Source organism: Balearica regulorum, chromosome 10 (assembly GCF_011004875.1).
Source record: "Balearica regulorum gibbericeps isolate bBalReg1 chromosome 10, bBalReg1.pri, whole genome shotgun sequence".
Taxonomy (NCBI): Eukaryota; Metazoa; Chordata; class Aves; order Gruiformes; family Gruidae; genus Balearica; species Balearica regulorum.
The window spans coordinates 18626349-18646617 of NC_046193.1; the positions used below are offsets into that span (position 1 = coordinate 18626349).

Sequence of the window (20269 nt, forward strand, 5' to 3'; positions counted from 1 at the left end):
GGTAATTACACCAAGGAGGCAAACAACGGCAGAAACAAATAACCCTCCAACTTTAAAGTGCCTGTCCTGATTATCATTCACACCTACATCTCGATGCCGGTGGTGTCACCTGCTGTTCACGCCACCCTGCAATGCACCGGATGCCCCAAACCCATCCTGCATCAGAAGCTCCAAACTTTGCTGAGCATCTCAACTGGGACCAACTTCCCAAAGACAGAAAGACTGGGCTAAGAAAAAGCACAGCCAAGCAAGCATCCACCGCCAGCACGTTACGGAGGGAAAGTAAAGCACTCAACCAGCAGGACACGTAGAATACGAGCCCTCACAGCAGCAAATTAAAGGCTGGTCTTTCTGACCCTCCTCAAAAGGGTACTTCAGATTTGCACTCATGCTGCATTTACCCCATGGGGAGTGCAGCCTGGATGGCTCAGGAGGCCTCACAGCTGCTTCACAGCATTTAGATGGTCCACGACATCCTTCATGTCATCCATTAAGCCTCACTGTCCTTCCTACCCACATGAGAGCAAGCACAACCTGAGACCGAACACAGCTCAGTGCATGTGCAGCAGCCACCACAGCTCTCTCCTGGCAGGACCTGCTGCTTCCCACCTCTGCAGCTTAGGCCAACCCTGCCCAAAAAAAAAAAAAAAAAGAGCACTGTAGTACCTCATGGTGAGCAAGAGCTCCAGGTTTCTCTGTTATACCCTTTATTTTGCTGTCTGCCAGCCACCCTCATCCATCTCCCTTGTGTTTTGTGCTTCAGCCAACACCTAGACGAAACCCCAGGGACAGCAGCAGCTACTCTGAGACTTGTCTACACAGTTCAGGGCAACAGGAGCACATTTAGTGCTAGTTTTTTGGTGTTTTGGGTGGTTTTTTTTTCCCATTAATATAAGAGTAAAAGCAGAGAATGGGGGAAGGACATAAAGACTTCCCTGTTTGCAAGCCAGGGTATATGGCAAGTGTCATTAGACATAACATATAATCACCACAGCACCATGGTGAGATACTCACACACCAACAGAACTGGCTGACCTGTTGCACCATTTTTACCCTGTGGCCAGGAGATCAAAGGTGCAAAAATCTCCCTCACAATTTAACACCAGTAGTTAGACCCAGGAGGAGGTGACTACATCAAGACATGCAAGGTATGAAACTTTGGCTGCAAACCAACTAAGCCTTCACATGCAATGGGCCAGCCCAGCTAGGACACAACCTACACCTCCCCAGCAAGAGCCTCAGCAGGTCCCTGGGGCACCATTAACGCTTTACAGCTGGCAGCCTTGGACCAACCTCAACCCATCTCAGAGGGGATGTCCCTTGATAATACCCACACCATGGCCAAGTCCCTCCCCAAGCCACCAGCACAGCCCCATGTGAGGTCTCATGGGGTAACAAGTAGGGGGGCCTCATGAAGATCTGCCAGTTGACATCAGCATGGGGGTCCTGCTGCCTCCTTCTCCTGTCACATTTTGTTCACAGGCATAACCATGCTCCATCCTTCTCATCTGCTGACATGCTGCTGGTGGGGTTGGGCCATGGAGGTGGCTTCCAGCACCCATGGAAGATAACAGCCCTGAAATACAGAAGGCCAACTGGTCCTGCTGATCCTCATCCTGGGCTTCAGTCTTCAGGAGCAGAACAGCAAATACAGGCAATGGACAGAGCATATTTTAATAGCCTTGGCTGGGATCAGACTACACTGTGTTACAAGGCTGCACAGGAACGCTCCCCTCTCCCTTGAGATGGGAGAGAATTAGGAAATATCCGTTATAAAACTTTCAAGAGCTCTCTGATATATGACCACCTTGCTCTCCACTAGCTGGAAGCCAGCCAGACTTTATGCTCACACCAGGGGTCTGTTTCAACAGCTCTTCTTGGTAAGCGCTGGTCTTCAGGCTGCCAAGTGCTCACAAGTATTGCAGTTCACGAAGCTATCACGGTTACAGACTCCTTTGAAAACATTTCCTTTAACTTTTTTCTTTTTTTTTTTTTAAAGTAGTAATTACAAGTCCTTGAAACAAATGGGAAATTAAACAAATAACCCCCCCACCCACCCAAATGTAGAGAGGAAAAGGGGAACACAGCCAACTTGACCAAGATCTTAGTTTACAGAATGTATTTTAAGGACTGGCAAAGCGTCAACCGCATGGCTGCAGAGCTATATGGAGGTTAGCTCTGATGCATAATAAACTTGACAGTGCTTTGCTAGCCAAGTAGGGTGTTATTTTTCCAAACTTGGCTGTTTTGAAAGAAAAGACCGATTTATCTTTCCAAATTTATCATCAACATATGTGTGACCAGTTCCAACCCACCTCCTTAAAAGTATCCCAGCTATGGTCATGGGCTGTGCAGTAACACACTAAACATGTTTCAAAGCTCCCCTATCCCTGTGCAAACACATCAATTCTGAGAAACCCATTTCACCTGAAACCAAGTGCTAGCTTTCACTATTTCAAATTTTAGCTGTACAGTAGATTTCAGAGATAGCTATAAATCTGAAACCCAGCTTCTTAAGGTCAGTGACAGGAGAGAAAGCTTTTAAATTGAAGTTGTCACCACTGAAGGTTTTCAGGCAGCAGTTCTCAAAGCCTTGAAAAAGAGAGGCATGTAAGAAAACAGAGCCCAGACATACACAAAGCATCCTTCCAGCCTTTGCATTCTCCCAAAATACATGTGGATAAACAAATTTTTAACTAAGTTGCTGGGAGGCCCTGCCATAGACCTGGAGATAGAAGTTTTACCAGCTCCCACCTCCTGCTCGGTGGCCCAAGCTGTTCCTGGCAGTGGATTTGGCTTCTCCAGGCTCCAACCCAGACAGCACGGATGCTGGAGAGCCGGAGCTGGGCAGCTCACTGGACCACACAAGACGGAGGGGGCCTGGGGACTGCAGCATCAGAGCAGGGGAAAAATGGGCAGCTCGACACAAAAGGAGGGTAGGGCGAGAGCACCAGCAGCATTTGTCAATCGGCTGGAGACCAAGGTTTATGCACGCACCAGCGGTGAGGGAACACCGGGTGCTCTTACAAGTGCAGCAGCAAGTGTTGCGTTCAGTTCATATGCAGGAGACACGGGGAGAGCAAGGCCAGCAAATGCTGAACAGGTCTTTGTTGGCAAATCCATCAGAGGAGGTTCATTCTCCAGGTGTGTAAAGCAGCATTACGTTACACCGCGCAGAAGGAAGATGCCGGCTGATGTGGGTTAAGGTGTGGCATGGTGGAAAGCAGCAGCCACAGACACCTTGCACTCAGTACACAGCGATTCTTTGCTCCGGGTGCAGAACTGTAGTGCTGCTAAAACGCGATTCGCAGAACTAAAAATAAGGTCTCAACCCTCTTGTGCTTTGGGCAAAGGGACCCCCCTGGCACCGCAGCTGCTCGGGAGGGTCGAGGGCAAGGCAGAGGGGACTGTGCAGAGAACACCACAAGTTGTAGAGAATGCACCAACCTGGTGAGTGGCAAAGGTCCCAGAAGCACAAAGGAGCTCTGACTCTAGAGGAGAGGGCAGGGGAGTGGGTGGGGAGTAGAAAGAAATACATGTTTGGCAGCAGAGATTTTACTATCTTGTCTCCCCCTTGCCAAAATGTCTACAGAAATTGCAAAATGCACAAGCCCCAGATTCCTCCAACCCTTGGCAGGGGAAAGTGGTACCAGATTTGCAGGAGCAAACAGAGATTTGCAGGAAGGAATGTGGAGTTGAAAGGTGAGGAAGGAGAGCATGGCTGTGCTCTACAGAGCACAAGGCTGGCCTTCACCCTTTTCAGAACTTATTTCAGAAACAGTTTTTTATTCCATTATGCATTATTCAGAATCATATTTTGTAATAGTATAAATATATTAATTATTATATATCTTATTTATTCTGAATTTTTACTCAGCTGGGAACAAAGCCTCTCCAGAGTCACCTGGAGCAAGACAGCCAACCTAGACCTAGCCCCAGAGATGCTGCACTTTGTTAGGGAGATACCATTCTCTTTGGTTAGATACAGCCACTTGCAGGATTGCCTGCAGAGCTCTTGAATACTGCAGATACGAGGCTCAGAGGTGCATCAGAAGCATAAGCCACAGATAAGACTACTCCAGAGGATGGGCTGGCACGAAGCTTTGCCAACGCACCGGCTGTATTCTCCCAAGCCGTTGGTTGGGTCTCATGGCGTGTCCTCCACACCAGCAGCAGCACCGACACGCACCATCTCGCAATGCCGGGCAACATCACCCTCCCCTCCTCTGCTCAGGAAAGCATCGCTTTCCTTTAAAGCACACAAGCCACAGAAGCATGGGTACGTAGACACTGCTGTGCTGTCACCACGTGCCAGCACTCAGGAATGTCAGAAGAGCACAAATTCCTTCAAGCATCAGCCCTCTGCACCTCCCCGAGTTTGGGCTTTTCACACACAGTGTCCCACGCGGGGAACAAACTACTGTGAAAACTTTGGAAACAGCTTTGTGAAAGCAAAACACACGATGGGATTTTAAGCAATCTTATCCACGCAGGTCTTCTCACACCCCAGTATTGCAGCACTTAGCCTCCCAGCCACATTCCTGGCCCACACAGAGCAGGAGCTTCATGCAAAGATCCAGGTTAGGATACAGCCCCGGCAGGGCATCCTCCAGCAGATCCCGTGCATTGAGGAGCCCTCCCAAGCACAGGGGCTGGGTGTAGGTTGCTACATTTTGAGACACTGGGGTTTCCTCACTCCATGAATGTAGCAAGGAAAGGAGAAGAGGAAAAAAAAAGAAAAGCTAAGCTGAGGCAGGTCTAACCTCCTGGAGCTGGATTAACAACTGAGAAATGCCAGGGAACATTCCTCGCTGTCATCCGTGAGCATCAGCCACTTGCTTCACCGGAGCTGGGGATCTGCTCATCTTCGGAAGCAGACACCGCTCATCCCGCAGCCTGTGCCTCCTTCCCTGCAGCCCAACGGAGCCTGCCAGCACCGTGGGAGCAGACACGCTGTGCGAGCACATCCGAGGTGCCTTTGTGCATCCGCTTGTCCACATCACCTGGACTTAAATACAAGAATTGGTCCAGTGTGCACTTCATGCACTACTTGAAACCTAGAGACCAACCGTAAGTTTGCCAAGTAGGATAAAATGTTTTTAAAAAAGACCTAATTTAAAAGCCACCAGACCAAATGTATCTTGAAAGTAAATAAACCGGCTTCTGCTGAAGGAGCTGCGGGCTTCTACTGAAACCCAGCACAGAGAGTGCTGCAGGCAGAGCGGGGGCTCTTGGTTTTTCATTATGTGTCGAATCACCCAGCGCTGCCTGCAGAGATCCTTCTCAGGAGGAAGCGATGCTCCTCATCCCTCCGCTGCCCACAGAAACCGGACACAACACCAAATCCTCTCTGCTTCTGGCAGTTTCGTTTGCAGGAACAGGGAAGCCAGCACCTTGGGTTGCTACGAATTAGAGCACACACCGTGCAAGCCATGGGGGAAAATACAAACCAGCCTTCATTCACACCGCTCCCAGCTCCCAAAGACCCGAACTCAACTGGATGACGCACAGTCCACTTACGCGGCACTGTGCATCATCAGCACTTCACATGCTATCAGCACTCCAGTGATAGGAAGTTATGCTGCCATGAATAATAGGAATATTTATCCAGGCCAGACGAGACTCCTTATTGGTTTGATGATATGTGTGTGTCTATGATCAGTGAGGGCAATTTTTTAATGCTTCTCTGCTCTTTTGCTTTCTCTTATGCTTTAGACATACACAAACACACATACTTGCACCCAAATGTTTTAATCTTGACTAGCATTTGTTTCACTAGCAGTGGCATTTTTCACATTCCATCCTGAAATCAGTCCTGTTTTCCAATTCCAAAATTACTTGTACTTTCTGTCTAAAGTGCTCCAGTTCTCCCTGAAAGAATCACTACGACTTGCCAAGGCCCTTCATTTAAAGTAGCAAATATGCCAAATGGAGAGTTGCTTTTTATTAATTTTAACCAGTGAGGCCCCAAGTTCTTCATGCATCTTTAAAACTTCAACATTTTGTAAAAAGGCACCAGTTTCCTCCACTCATCCAGAAAGCAATTTCTGTACAAAGCACAGTCACAACTTTGCCATTAACCACTTCCATGTCAGGTTTCTGATCCTACCATAAAATAACGAACACTGGATACTGAGTAAGAATCCTGTAAAAGAAGCCATATTAAAGGTGAAAACCTTCACTGTCTACACTGAGCTCCACCACCAGCTGACAATACAGGATTGTTTTCCAAGAAAAGGTTGTAAGAACTGAGTGACCCTCTTAGACCGATTGAACTAGGAGTTTAAAAAAAAAAAGAGCCAGATGCCCGAGTTTGACATTAACTGGAAAATCCCAGAAACATCAGGCATTGCTAGAGTAAAGTTCATCCATCTGCAGCTGCTATTGCAGCCCTGGTTATTATAGGGACATGCTGAAGGTGGCTGCACTGCAGCCTTTTTTTTAAACCAAGATGAATCTGCAGCAGATCAACTTTTTTTTTTTTTAAGATTTTGGCTACCATATCATGAAGTAACTTTTAAAAATATGTTCTGCCAATTCAAATATTTTAAGAAAACAGTGGAAGCTTCTTAACCAGAGAGTAAACATAAAAAGTATTGTAATAACTAGTTTTAATTGCTACTTTATAAGTTTTTTTTTTACTACTTCACTGAATTAAGGCAGGGAGTCAGGGAACTAGGAGCCAAGCTCACAGCATAGGACCTTCCTCACAGGGTTTTTGTTCTTGAGACAAGTTTGACTTGAGATCAGTAGCGATGCTTGCCTTGAGTGATTACCATGCAGTGTATAGAAGGATACACCACAGAGAGCCTACCTGCGAAGTTACAACCCAGATTTCAAGCAGCTTAAAAGCTTTTGAGTAGTTAAGACTTATTCTAGTGCAGTGAGCACACAGCAGGGCTGCGAGAACAGGACAAGGAAACCATCATCACCCTTATCCATTTGGAGTATCAGCATTTAAGTGAAGGAGGAGAGAAAGCACACTGAGATTTTGATACTTCAGTAAGATCTAGAAATTAGACGCAGCTCCTAGAGAGTTTGCAGGACCGTGTAGGTGGCAGAGGAGCAATAAACGGGAGATGCATAACAAGGAGCTCCAAAGGAACGCTGGAGCTTACCTGGTGCACACAGGACTTGGCATTCAGAAAGAACAGCTCGACCGTCGTTTTGTCCTTGAGAAAGGAAATGCTTTCAATGTAGAACCTGAAAATTAAAAACCCAAACAATTACTTTCTTGAATAGGTTTCATCTTCCTCCCAAATCATTTTATTTCCTCAATGTTTTGTTCTCTAGTAATAAAATAGTACAGAGGAACTACGAGCTACTGCACTTAATTTCCTGCCTATTAGAAGGGAACGAGCGGAAAATCACGAGCCGACAGCACACAGGGAACGACGCACTCCTCGTTCAATAGCTTGTAGATATCTGATGACTTTTCATCTCATTTGAAAACCCTGTTGGACATTAAAGCAGCAAACCTATGCAGATAAAACCACAGAAATGGAAAAGGTAATTTCCAAACAACGTGCTGCAGGTGGGGAAGCCGGCCCAGCGCTGTGCAGGAGGAGAGGGGCTGGTGACAGCCCCACAGGACCGGCTGCTCCAGGAGGAGAGAGTAGCCACAGGCTGCGAGCAAACAGGAACAAACAACAAGGGACACATGAAATGCTTTGGGGTCAGCTCCATCCCATTGGACACATCCATCCTAATGACGACGGGAGCCCCAAAACCAGGGGTTTACATGGAAGGGCTGCAACCGGCTCAGCCTTGCAGGCACCACTGCGCCGCGCTCGCTGCCTTCCTCCACAGCCCATGTCCCTAGCTACTTCTTCCCCAAACGCATCACAGATGCGCTACCAACAAAAGTGATCCCATTACTGGTTACTCTGGCCCAGCCAAGGTTAGTAGATGGGTCCCAGTTTGTTATAGAGCTACACCAAACATCTTGTACACTGCTGACACTGCAAAATCGCACACAACCCATGTGCTGCTCTGACTCACTCGGGGCATCAAACCGAACAGTGCCGGGATGAATTCAATGGTGTGGAGAAAACACATCTATGATTTGAGGAGCACAGAACTGCCAAGTCAGTCAGAGAGACAAATTTGTGTGAACATGGTCCTGTCGCTCCTCCTTTAGCTGATCTGAAAGCAGGATGCCTGTGCTTCAGCACCTTACAGAGGATGAACATGTTGGGTTCAGACTCGCCTACCTGATGCTAGAAGATACACTTTTTTTTTCCAGCCAAGCAAAGATTTGAGCCGCCACCACCACCCCAACAGTGCAGACCACCCCAAGGCTTCTCAATGTCTTGCCTTTGATAGCAGGAGGGTTGGATGGCCAACACAGGGCATGCAGCACACCATGTTTATCGGAACCAGGCCGGTCCCTCACGCAGCCCCACAGCGCTCCTAAGGCTCCTCACAGCCTCAAGCTCTGACCACCGATCTCTTGGCGTAGATGATTTGCAAGACATTGGAAGAAGCCCACAGCAGCAGCACGGAGCGGCATGGTAGGAAGCAGTAAAGCTAGCACCTGCTGCACTTGGTAGGAATGTATGCAACATTTATGCTGCGACTTGAGACAAGCAATACATTAAACAGTAATTGGTTTAATATTTCACATTCCTACAGCATGTTCCATCAAATTAATTTTAAAGCACTCCCCAGAATGCCTCCACAGGATAAGGAGATAATTTACCCCTGTTACAGACATGTAGCCTGTCCAAGGGACAGACCCAAGCCCAACAACCTGTCCCAGACATCTGAAAGGCTATTTTACATTTCCACGACTCATCTTTCACTGAGAACTTTAGAAGCCACAGGTATTTCCACCTTTTCTTGATCACACCCTATATAATTTTTTTCAACAGCTTTGCTAAACTTCACTTTAAATACACTTCAGTGTTTCTCTCCAGAAATGCAGAGCAGAGAGCAGGAGCCTCACTTCATCCTTTCCCAACCTGCTGCCAAACCGACCCTTCACAGCATGGACCTTCCTCAGCCTGCTAAAGCCTTCCTCCCTCCGCTGTACCAAAAAGGTGATTTTCCACAACTAATGACCTCATTTGCACTTGCAGTTTCTTTCAACTAAGAGTCAGACCTGGCTGACTTATCCTCACCAGCAGGATAGCAGCCCTGGCTCTGAAGAGGGCTAGCTCCCAGTGCCTGCTGGCACAGAGGAGACCATAGGATCTACGGATTTAGGAAGAGGGCACCAGGAAGGTGTCACACACTGCCCCAGCCAGGTCTGTGCACTTTATTTCTTCCACAGCGCAACCTGGATGCTCTTAGTACCACGGTACAGATGAGGAACACTGTACCACAGAGATAAGGACATTCGAGGGATGGCAGGTGTGTTTGGGAACACTATAAAGTATATGTTCTGCTTTTATTTCCAATGCCGTCAGCAGCCTTGAAACTAGAATGACACTTTTCTAAGTTCTAAATCTGCATTGTAGAGCTCTTCACCAGCTACGTGTACCATATGAAAACTTACCTGACTGGATTGAATTTACGTCAGCTGAAGGAAAATAATTAAAACCTGAACGGATTTATCGTGTGTTTCATTACTGAATGACAGCAGCTCAGGGCTGGGGAGTTGTGAACAAAAGGAGGGTATCTGGGGATCCCCCCATTTCCAGTATTACTATTGGAAAGTGTCCAGCACAGTGCTGAGAGACACTGGGAACCGATGCTGTTGCACATTTACCACTTGTTATGAGAAGAGCAGCTCAGCCCCTTGCCTCATTATACTTGCAGCTCAAAAGAAAGTAACACTGGAACAGTATTTATTCTATTCCATTTCACACGAGCAGAAGGCATGGCCCACGCAGGAGGGCTCACCCAGCCCGAGGGACACCCTGCAGCTGCATCAGCATCCACTGCTGTCACATCGGCACGGCCAGAAGCTGTGCAGCACGGCGGGGGACACGAGCCAAGCTCTTGGGGCTCTGCCCAGCCCCTCTGTACCACCTGCCCCACATCCCACCACGCTTTTCTGTTCGAGCCACGGGCACGCACAGCTGCAACTGCATATTTCGGCTGCTCTCATGGGAGTTTAATTAAGGAATAGGCTATGACAAGGCAAATGTGTTCACACAAGATAAGGGTCTAAACTCACCACCCAAGGCATAATGCCATGGAGCAAAAGCCTGGAGTTGTTTACTTATGCAAAAAGTTGTGACAAAATAGAGCGCTGCAGGTTTTGAAGTGGCTTTTCTGCTGGAATATCTATTTTTCTATGGATCAGTTTCTATATTCCTAATTATTTCTGTATCCTCCTCCTCATGCTTTGCACAGGCTTCTCACTCACTGCCCACCTCCTTGGCTCCTAATTACTTGTTTTGGATCTCATGACCTTGAGGAAGTCAGGCTTAAAATTAGCTTCCAGAAGTTGATTTTTCCAAGCCCACTCTTCACATGTTAACTCTTGCTCGGGTCTCTGCACACCCCGTCCTGTGGAGGACCATCTTGCAATAGAGGGCCAAGATGAACATCATGAGCCAACAGCATTAGTCCCAAACAAAGAGATGCTCAAGTCAATTTCCTTTCTTGAGCAGTCATAAATTTTAGTCTCCCAGATCCTCATCAAATACAATGAATATATTGAAGAGCCCATCATCCCCTTTTTAAAATGGATGTTTTTTCTTTCTGTTAAAAGTGAGGAAGCGAAGAGAAGCTCTGAACTCCATCCCAAATAAGCACATATTCAGCAAAAACAAAGTGTTGCTTGTTTGAACTGTTCCCTCAATGACCAGGGTGCAGAGGACATGGCAGGGCAGCAGTGCCAACTGACCCAAACTACACAAGAGGCTCTGCTTTGGAAGTGCTTCAAACAATTAAGCACACAAGGCATAAATTTACCAAGATATGAAAAGCGAATGAGGTCAGTCTGCTCTTGTTTTCCTCAGACTGTAAAGAAAACAAAAACTCCAACAATATTAAGAATATGATGCTTGGTCTTTTTTGCCAGCACAGTTCTGTCTCTTAGTATATAGTTTTTTTCAGCCATTAACCAGCAGAGCTTTGCCAGTAAAAGCCCTAAAGTAATGCAGTTACATTGGCCAAAATAGTCACTTTGCCAAGGATTTTATTCTCTCCTGGGGACTGGCTTAAGCTGTGAGCAAAGAAGCCATGAGCAATCCCTTAAGTACAGGCAACCCTTAAGTAAACATAAGAAAAAGTATGATTGTTTAAATAAACCGTATTAAAATTTAGCACTATTAAAGACAAGTCAGGCAAAGAAAAAATTTAAAATATACTGGTTTTAAACAAAAACCCTCAACTAGGAACAATATCCTAGTAACAGTTTAAAAAGTAGCAGGTTCCAACCTACCTTATTTTGTAGTTAAATACAAGAGAGCAGCACTTATCCAGGACCTAATCTCCTAAAAGTAATATATCGCTTTGACATTTATTTCCTTTATCAAATCCGTAATCAGTCCTTTTAAACAAAAAACCCCGGTGATAAATAAACCCAAAGTGGTAATATTTTCTTTGTGGAAACAATTACTCACCTAACAGCAAAGTACAAAGTTGCCGGGCCCGGTTTCTTGGGCAAATCATGGTCCAGGACTCGGTGATCCAGCTGCAGCCAGACACTCTGACCTCTGCAGAAACAGGTTGGGAAGGCAGTTAAAAAATGGGACAGGAAATAGAGAAACAGGGTCTTTTCATTACTTTAAAAAGCGTGAGATTCATCTCTGAGGCAGGCAAACATTTCATCCAGGTCTTCCCTTTTTTCCTAACTTTCAGATTTGGATGTAATACACTTTTGGACATTAGTGAACGCTCTTTGCAGTCCTATTTTCAGCTGCAGCGGAAAAGTCATTAGAATGGCACCCAGAAAAACTAAATATTATTGAAATACCCTCCTTTGCTGTAGATGGGGATGCTTCCTCACGTCTAGAGGGGGGATCTGATCTGCAGCAGGGGCTGGACATCTGCCTACAGCAGAAATGGGTCTGATCTCTTCTGCTGCACCAGGACCACACAGCTCTGCTGCCACATCCCCCACTCCTGTTCTGCACCATCCCCCCAGTCCCAGCATGACATTAAACCCTATTTTGGAGCAGAAGGGTTTGCCACAGGCACGGGCATTCAGTGAGGCAGGTCTATAAAAACACAGTTCTCTTTGCAGCAGCTTCTCTGATTGAAACGGGAAGGAAGCCAGAAAGAAAACAAACCTCCCCCAAACCCCACTAACCTCCCACAGGACCCTGGTGCCCAGGGGGAGCGCAGAAGCTTGTGGTTGCCCCAAAAGGCTGGGGCATGGGTGCCCTCCAGAGGCCACACGCTCCCTCCAAGCACCCAGCCCGGCCCCGGACACCCAAGGCAGCGTCTGGACTCCCACTGGTGTTTCTGGGGAAGCCAGCAGCTTTTAGGTAATCCCCTGGCAACACTTTAAAGCTCACCATGAGGGAGTGCCAACAACCAAAAACCTCCAGAAGAATTTCATGACAGCTCTTCTGGTGGAAAAAAAAAATAAGTCAAGTGCAAACAGCATCCTTAAGGGATTTACGGCAGAGCTGGAAGAAAGTATTTTCCAACACTTGAAAGGACAAGGATGTGGCAAAAATGTTCTAGGGAGAGCCCAAGACGAGAGTGCCTGGTAAAAGTAACAGACTGGTGCGGTCAGGGCTCAAGGGCGAGCGGCTCCTGCCAGCTCCGTGACCACCAGCCCTTTCCCCAGGGCCAGTCCTGCACCTGGGAGCTGCCTCGGCAGGGTGGCCCCAAACACACCCACGACGTGATTCCCAGGCAAAAGCTGCCATCCTGGGTACCGCAAAAAGCAGCGGCAGGGACTAGTATTATTCCCATTAGACAAGAGGAGGTTTATTTAGGGGCTGTATTAGTGCACAACTCCGCGTCCCCGCTGCCCTAAGCGGCTCTGCTCCAGCTTTTTGGGGAGCTGAAGGTAAGTCTCCTGGAGATGCTGGCCCCAAGGAGCACAGTCCTGCCTGCGGGTTTCGGTCCTGCACCCAGCAGACATGGGGAAGCATTTCAGTGCAACGCTGACAGATGAGTCTAAACACCAGCTGAGATTTCAATTCACCCTGCCAGCTCCAGGTTAACGCCACAGAAGTGGATCTACCTCGGCCACAGCATCTCACTCAGCTCTTCCTGGTAGTCTGCAGAACAGTTTGGATATCTAAAAGCAATAGGGAAGCTTGAGGAAAGTTGTTTATGAGAAGGACCAACTCCATATTTCACTGCTGTTAGGGAAGTTTGGGTTTAAAAGACTCAATACATGTGAGATCAAAGTGCAAAGCACTAGGAGCAATTCATTTTGAGAATAAATGCAAACCCTTTTTGTTGTTAGTAAAAGTGCAGAGTAGGAAAGCTGAGCGTGTTCATGTGGGAAATTATTGCTGAAGCAATTTTTTCACCTTGTGAGACAAACATGAAGAGTGAAAGCATCAGGAAAGTATTTTACTTTCACGAAGTATTCTCTGGTTTGTGCCTGGAAGATATTTTCCAAATATCTGCTTCGTGCCTTCCCCTGTCCTCACCCAAGCAGCACAAGCACAAGGTAGGAAAAATCTTCCTTCAAAAAAAGTCATTTTTCCATCACGCTGAGATACCATAGTGTTGGGGATAGGTTTTACATTGCAATAATCACACAGCTATTTAAAAGAAATGAACATACTTACGTATCATCTATAAACGTTATCCCAAAATACTCCTTTTCTTTCAGGTTGAAGTGTGAGGCCACCAGATCCAGTAACTCCCGAGACAAAAGTTTGGGCTATTGAAAGAATTAAAATAACTTAATTCATTTCAGTCCAGGTTTTTCATATATAATAAAAATTTTCTGTGCAAATACTGACATTAAAGTACACATGGCCAGTTTAAAACCCTGTTGCACAACTCAGTACAGAAGTAGCTCCATCAGACCCGGGGCAGTCTGATGCCGTGTCTCCGTGGAGCTGCGGGATATGTGGAGCACAGAGAGGTAATTATGTCCTTATCCCGCGATATCAAGCTGAAGTGCACGGACCGACCGCTGCTTCCCCTCCTTCCCGGGGAGACGTGTGGCAGCTCAGGCTTTCCGGCACTTGCAGCAGGAGGGATTTTTTCAATTAAGAAAATACTGGATCTAGTGCTTTTGGTTCTATTACGGGAAATAAAATACACCCCAAAAATACAGGCTTTTCTTCCCTTCAAATTACAAGAACCCACCACCACAAGGGGTGCGTTTAATACACTTTATGAGTTTTGGTGAAAGCAGACGAAAAGCTGAATGCTGAACTGGCGGCAGATCTTTTGCCCACCATGCACCAATGCCCAGGGAAAAACCCCGTGCTAATTCAGGTCTGAGGAGGGGCACATCTATTTATTCCACTTCTGTGAGTTGCTCTAGTAAGAGATACAACTTTCCCTCAAACATCACTTATGCATCAGTCCCCAATAGCTCTGCTAAAGAACATAAAGCAGAGAAATCCGGCGCTGTGCTACCGGTCTTTACCTGAACCAGCAGCTCCAAGTTCCTGTCATCGAGGAGATGCACCTGGCAGTGCCGGCCCTCTGTCATCTGCAAAGACAGCAACACAGCACCATGAGGAACAGCAGGAGCCGTGGCTTTCCCAGCTTGCACAGGCCCACGTGCGGCTCAGCGGCAAGGACAGCGTGTAGCAAGCATTTAATCTGCACTGATAAGGGAATCGACTCGGTACTGGAGGTGAGCGTCCTTCTCCAAGGACTTGGTCTGGGGAGCTGCCTCAGCACTCTCAGCTCCCATCAGCTTCAAATCGGCATTAAGGGTGCTTAGCAGCACTCCGGATCAGATCAAAGTGACATAAATACTGCAAGAATTTAATCTGAGGATGAACCAGCCTGGTTGGTACCATAGCCACAAGCGGCAGCAATGGCCTTTGGCTCCAGCGAGGAGCAGAGGTGACCATGGACCCACAAAAACCCCCCTCTATCCAACTCTTCCTGCAGATGGGGCAGCCCAGATTTGGTCCCTTGACAGAGAACCAGGTCTCTAGTGTGGATGGAGTCTCTGCTGGTACATCAATGCTCTTGCCCAGGTAACTTTTCACAAGCATTGGAAGTTATTGCCTCCATAGGATTCTTATATAGGTGCTTGCACATGTCAAGACAGGTGCTTGAACTCAATGAGTAAGAAAGGGGTGAGCTTTACAACCTCTAACATTATATCTGGACCAGCTTGGTTCCCACTTTGTGTCACATTTATCTCTTGCAAACAATGTGTCTTTCTCTCTTTAAGAGGACAGCAATTCAGAAATAGCTGCACATTATGCCCTTTTAATATCTGCCCTTTGAAATCTAATACATTTCCACAAAAGCTTTTACATTATTTAAAATCTGTTCTAATTCTGGACCTCTTGCCGTCTTTGGCGAGGAGTGGCTTTGCAACGCTCTCCGGGCAAGAGCTGGTGAAGCTTTTATATTTATTCTCCCAACCTCAGAGTAACTCATTTTCCTGACAGCACAAGCTTCTCACAGACTATAAATTCTGAGCTCTGAGCAGAGGCTGAGGGTGGTTTGCTTAGATAGGGGCTCCCGGAGGGATTAAATGGCAACACAGCAGTTTCTCTTTACACATCGCTCTGGCTCCGCAGGGATGGGGACAAGGACAGGGCTGAGCTCTCCTGCCACCAGCACCCTCTCATCACCTCCCACCCCGGGATGTCACCCATCCAAACCTTATAAAGACTTAAAAATAAATACAATTTATACCTGATTGCAGCATAACCAAAGAGAGACCTCCCGCCTCCCCCCAGCGCTGCCCCCGTTTCAACACGGCGAGGGCTGCCGAGACACAGCCTCTTCTGTCACCAGGCAGCCCCGTTCAGCCGTAAGAAGCCAAATTAACAAAGCTTTATTGTTTCAACTAATTGAGCTCATTTTTGACCAAAACCTGGGAGGGTGCCCGCTCCTGAGGAGCTCTGCAAACAGGTCAGAGATGAGCATCTGCAGGCACAGCTCTGTCTAGCATCCGGGAAAACGGGGCTACGGCATCTGTGGCACCAGTGCTGGCAGGTTATGGCCCTAAATGTTTATCATCACATCGCTCACCAAAACAGTAATCCTGGTAAGAGGACCACATGCAGAGCAAGGCTAGCTGGAAGAAATACCTTTCCTTTTCATTTCTTCTGCTGCTGCGAACATGAATTTGTAGAGAGGTGCCAGATGAAGAGTGACTTGTGCACGCAGGGATGCGGAGCAGAGACTGCACCGTCAGAGACAGCAGCGATGCCCCCCCGTGCAAACCCCGGCCTCACCCCATGGTACTGCACCCCAAGGAGGCATCACCCCAAAGCTCCACTAGCCCCAGGCTCATGCTCCCAGCAAGGTACCACTTCCAGGACTTGATCCTTCAAGTTTGGGAAGCAAAGCTGCAGCATCCCGATTCCAGCTTCCAGTGCGCTCCCTGCGCTTTATCCACTCCCCAAACATGCTGCCTGGAGCCCTTAAATCCATTATGATCTGATCACGGGTCCATTTGTTCCTGAGAGCTCAAGGTCTGCCATCGCACAGTCATAAATAAGTCGCACATTACCATCAATTAATCATTTCATCAGCACACCCTTCAAGGTGGTGCATATTTCTGGCACTGACACACTCTTACCAATCTGCCCCTGTTGCGAAGTGTCTGATCCAATAGTGTTTTTAAGTCATTCCCCATCTGTTGCTCTGAGATAGCACAAGGGTTGCCATTATTTAATTGCTAGCTGCTTTAGCTTTCACCCAGTGAAATCACATTAATCACTTCTGACTGTTTTAATTGCCTCAGTTGTCTATTGTTAAGTAAAAAAGGTTTCTATTATAGCAAACACATCCACAAAGCCTTGTGCTAAGGAGGAAGGAAGGTTGCTGGGAAAATTAAGACATAAAAGAAATACCAACCATAGTCTATGCTTCTATTCAGCTATCCAAGGTAATTGCAAAGCACCTTAAAAAGTAATTAAGCCTCATGACACCCCTGAAGATAGGCAAGATATAAATTATCCCCAGTTTTATTGATGAGAAAATGTAAGGACACAGCTTAGAAGTCTGATTTACAGATGTAGATACAGATAACATTTAGTACCCAAGTCTCCAGGAATCTCATCACGGAAGAAGTCGCACAGCCGCTTCCCAGAGCGCTGGAAAGCTCGATCACAAAGTTGCAGAAGATGCAGATTGTGCAGTGATAAAGCGCAGTGAAACGCCATTCCTGTGACAAACCTGTCAGCTCCTGCATGCGTCCCCAGAGGTCTACGTGGCGATGGGCTCACGTCACCCCAGGAACGCTCTATCGCATGGTGGGACATGACAGCAACGCCCAGGGCCATAAATGTCTGCTGCTGGCTGTAGCTCAAGGAAGGAGGTGGTCTCCAGAGCCCTTTATTTGCTGCTTGCACCCCTCACCTCCCCAGCCCATGCATGCACCCGAGGGCTACATCCCTGCTAAGACGCCTTCTCCACCTGGGCTGAGGCACAACGTGGATACTCACTGTGCGGCACCACAACCTGGTCGAAGAACACAAATCTGCCCGGGGTGACTACCAGCTTCGCATTTGCCGTCTCCAGTCCCTAAACGAAGCGGTGTTAACTAGGACAGCCCAAACATCAGCCCTTTTCCTCCTCTTGCAGACCCAAAGCTTCAGCAACCAGCCCCCTGGTTTCTGCAGCTGTGCAAGAGCTCACTCCAAGTATCCCCACCCCATTCCTGATGGGGCAGAGAGCACTGCACTTGGCTTACTCTGTACTTACAAACACAGTTAGAAGCAAATCATTCCCAATTACTACCACAGAGCAACACAAGCCCATCCTGCATCAGGAATGTCACCCACTGGAGAGGTCATCTCCAGGAGACGACTCTCTCCTCACATGGAGCTGCCCCCCTGTGCCGACAGGGCTCCGATATACAAGACAGTACTCACATTTTCCAAGCCTTGTTCATACAGGGGGCAGAACCAAAAGCTTCAGAGGTTATCACAGCCACAAGACCACCTCACAAACTTTGGAGTATCAAGCACCTTCCACCGGCCCCGTACTGTCCCAGCACAGTGACACAGAGGTGTGACACGACTGCGGTGCAGCAACACCACACGCTCCAACACAGGTATCAATGGTCTGGTCCTCTCCTCCTGCCTGAAAAAGAGCTGGGGAGCTTCAAAAAGAGGACTTCACCACCATAGCATCATAGGACATAAACAGGATTTCGGCCATGGAAGAGTACCTCCAGCACAGTGACCGGAGACCCTGAGCTCCTGGAGCCGAAGCAGCAAAGGACTCATTTTTAACTCCCCTAATGTCACCGCTGTGATTTATTTCCCCGCAGCACATCCGCTCGCAGGCCTGCTTCCTTGGGCTGGGGAAGGGCCCCGGGTTTGACTCCCCAGCTCCCAGGGCTCCTCCTCCTCAGAGACCCAACAGCCCTCGGGGATACATTTTCATCTTTCATTCAGTACGCCTTGCTAATCCGAACAATATAATTGATTTTCTATGTAGTTGGACCAATCCATCACGAGATGAGCACAGCTGTCTGGCTCAGTTAAGAGGTGACGTGAGCAGTTTCGAGATATATATGCACACATCTATGTTTTCAGCTTATTCTCAGTGATTTTGCATTGTCTGTACAAATGAACAATTTTGTTATATTTTTGCAACATGCCCCCAAGTTGGTCTTTTTAGTAGTTATTTTTAAAAGCCTGCTAATATTTAAGCTATTATCCAGTAAAAGAAGTAGCAGCATAAAATTAATGAAGTATTCTTGTTTTTCATCTCATTCCCAATAGGAAATTAGCGGAGCAACGCAACAGCCTCATTTTTGGCAAAACCACGCTGAGATACAGGGATTCTGGATTGGGTTTTTTTTTTCCCCTGAAGTCATTCGTACACTCTGCATACCAGTAAGCAATAAAAACTGAAACATGGAGAGGAATCAAGAGGACAACATTGTCTGATGTTATATTTTGGTGTTACTGCATTTCTGCAGCCCCCCCTACCTTAGAGGCAGCAGGCTTTCAGCAACAAGCTGATTTACCCAGATCTTCAGTGAAAAAGGGAAGATAATGAAGTGCACAATTCTCAGAATCTCCATATGTGGAAATTAAAGCACTGGGTGAGATTGTAATTCAATAGAGTAGGTTAAAATGTTCGCTAAGATTTTATATAGCTGGAAGAAACCTCCCTATTTTCCCCTCTATCTCACTTGTGACCAAAATTAAGATAAATTCTCCACCTAAAGCCATTGGGGCAGATTTTCCAAAACACCAGGCTTTTAAAAAGAAAAACATGCACAACCAACAACAAGGCAGAAAGAAAAAATACTTCTTGGCTACTTAAACCAATTCCCTATGATATTCTGAGCCTGAATGTTTATTTGGAAAAAACCCTAAACATATGCAGGATATTTATGCTATTTCTCTTCAGCAGAAACATCCTCCCTATTCGAAGCTGGTTGTTACATACAATATTTTTAGACATCCATGTGTGTCATCCAGTTTGGAAAAAATAAGAAAAAAGTAATTAGGGTATAAACAGGAAACCTCAAAAAAACTTAAGCCAAAAAAAGCTGACAGAATAACATATCTCCTGAAGCATAGCTTAGGAATGGGAAATCATGAAGGGTTTGGGTCAGAAGCAAACCCGAACATGTTGCACTGCCTCCAGACCAGATTTCACATCCCACAACTGGGCAAATTAGAGACATCACTTGGCATAGCTGGTTGTATCTGTTGCTGACTCTTATTTTTAAGACTTTTTTTATTTTAAGAAGGTCTGGAGTCTTCACTACTAGGGAAAGTAAAAAAAACAGCCAAAAACCCTCCAAACCCTAACAACTCTGTGGCCAGAGAGGATCATACATAAACTGCACATGATTTTGAGAGAAAATTGGGAACTGTTTCTACCATCGAAAAGCTCGGGGGTCTGTGCACACATCCCAGCTGTTCTCCTTTGGGATGTGCCATGACTTTGGCTCCAGCTCCCCGTGCACACACACTTCTGGCACGACCAGGTTGCACCGATGGGTACCTGTGACCTGCCCAGGGACAGGATGGCCACGCCAGGGTCCTGCATCCACATAACTACACACTGCTGGAAGCTTTAAAACCACCCTCCCATCCAGCAAGGCTTCACATCTTTAACACCCCAAACCTCACAAGCCACAAGAAATATTTTGGAAACAGCAACCCTCTTCCCTTCCTCTCAAGACAAACCCTTCCGCTCAGGCACGGGTGTCACTGAGCACCCACAGGGGCTCAGCCTGGAAAACACCGCGTGGGACACCGGGGATTCGGTCCCAGCT

General features: G+C 47.1%; 1 protein-coding gene across 6 annotated transcripts in view; it reads right to left on the reverse strand.

The window, feature by feature from the left end:
- FRMD4B (FERM domain containing 4B) overlaps positions 1-20269 on the reverse strand; it is a 135685-nt gene that overhangs the window by 47898 nt on the left and 67518 nt on the right. For all 6 annotated transcript variants that reach the window (XM_075762425.1, XM_075762424.1, XM_075762422.1 and 3 more), the window contains exons 2-5: positions 14471-14536; positions 13656-13750; positions 11520-11612; positions 7119-7203 (exon numbers count right to left, since the gene is read on the reverse strand). In XM_075762425.1, coding sequence (XP_075618540.1) covers positions 7119-7203; positions 11520-11612; positions 13656-13750; positions 14471-14536 — 339 coding nt within the window. The remainder of the gene's footprint in view (positions 1-7118; positions 7204-11519; positions 11613-13655; positions 13751-14470; positions 14537-20269) is intronic.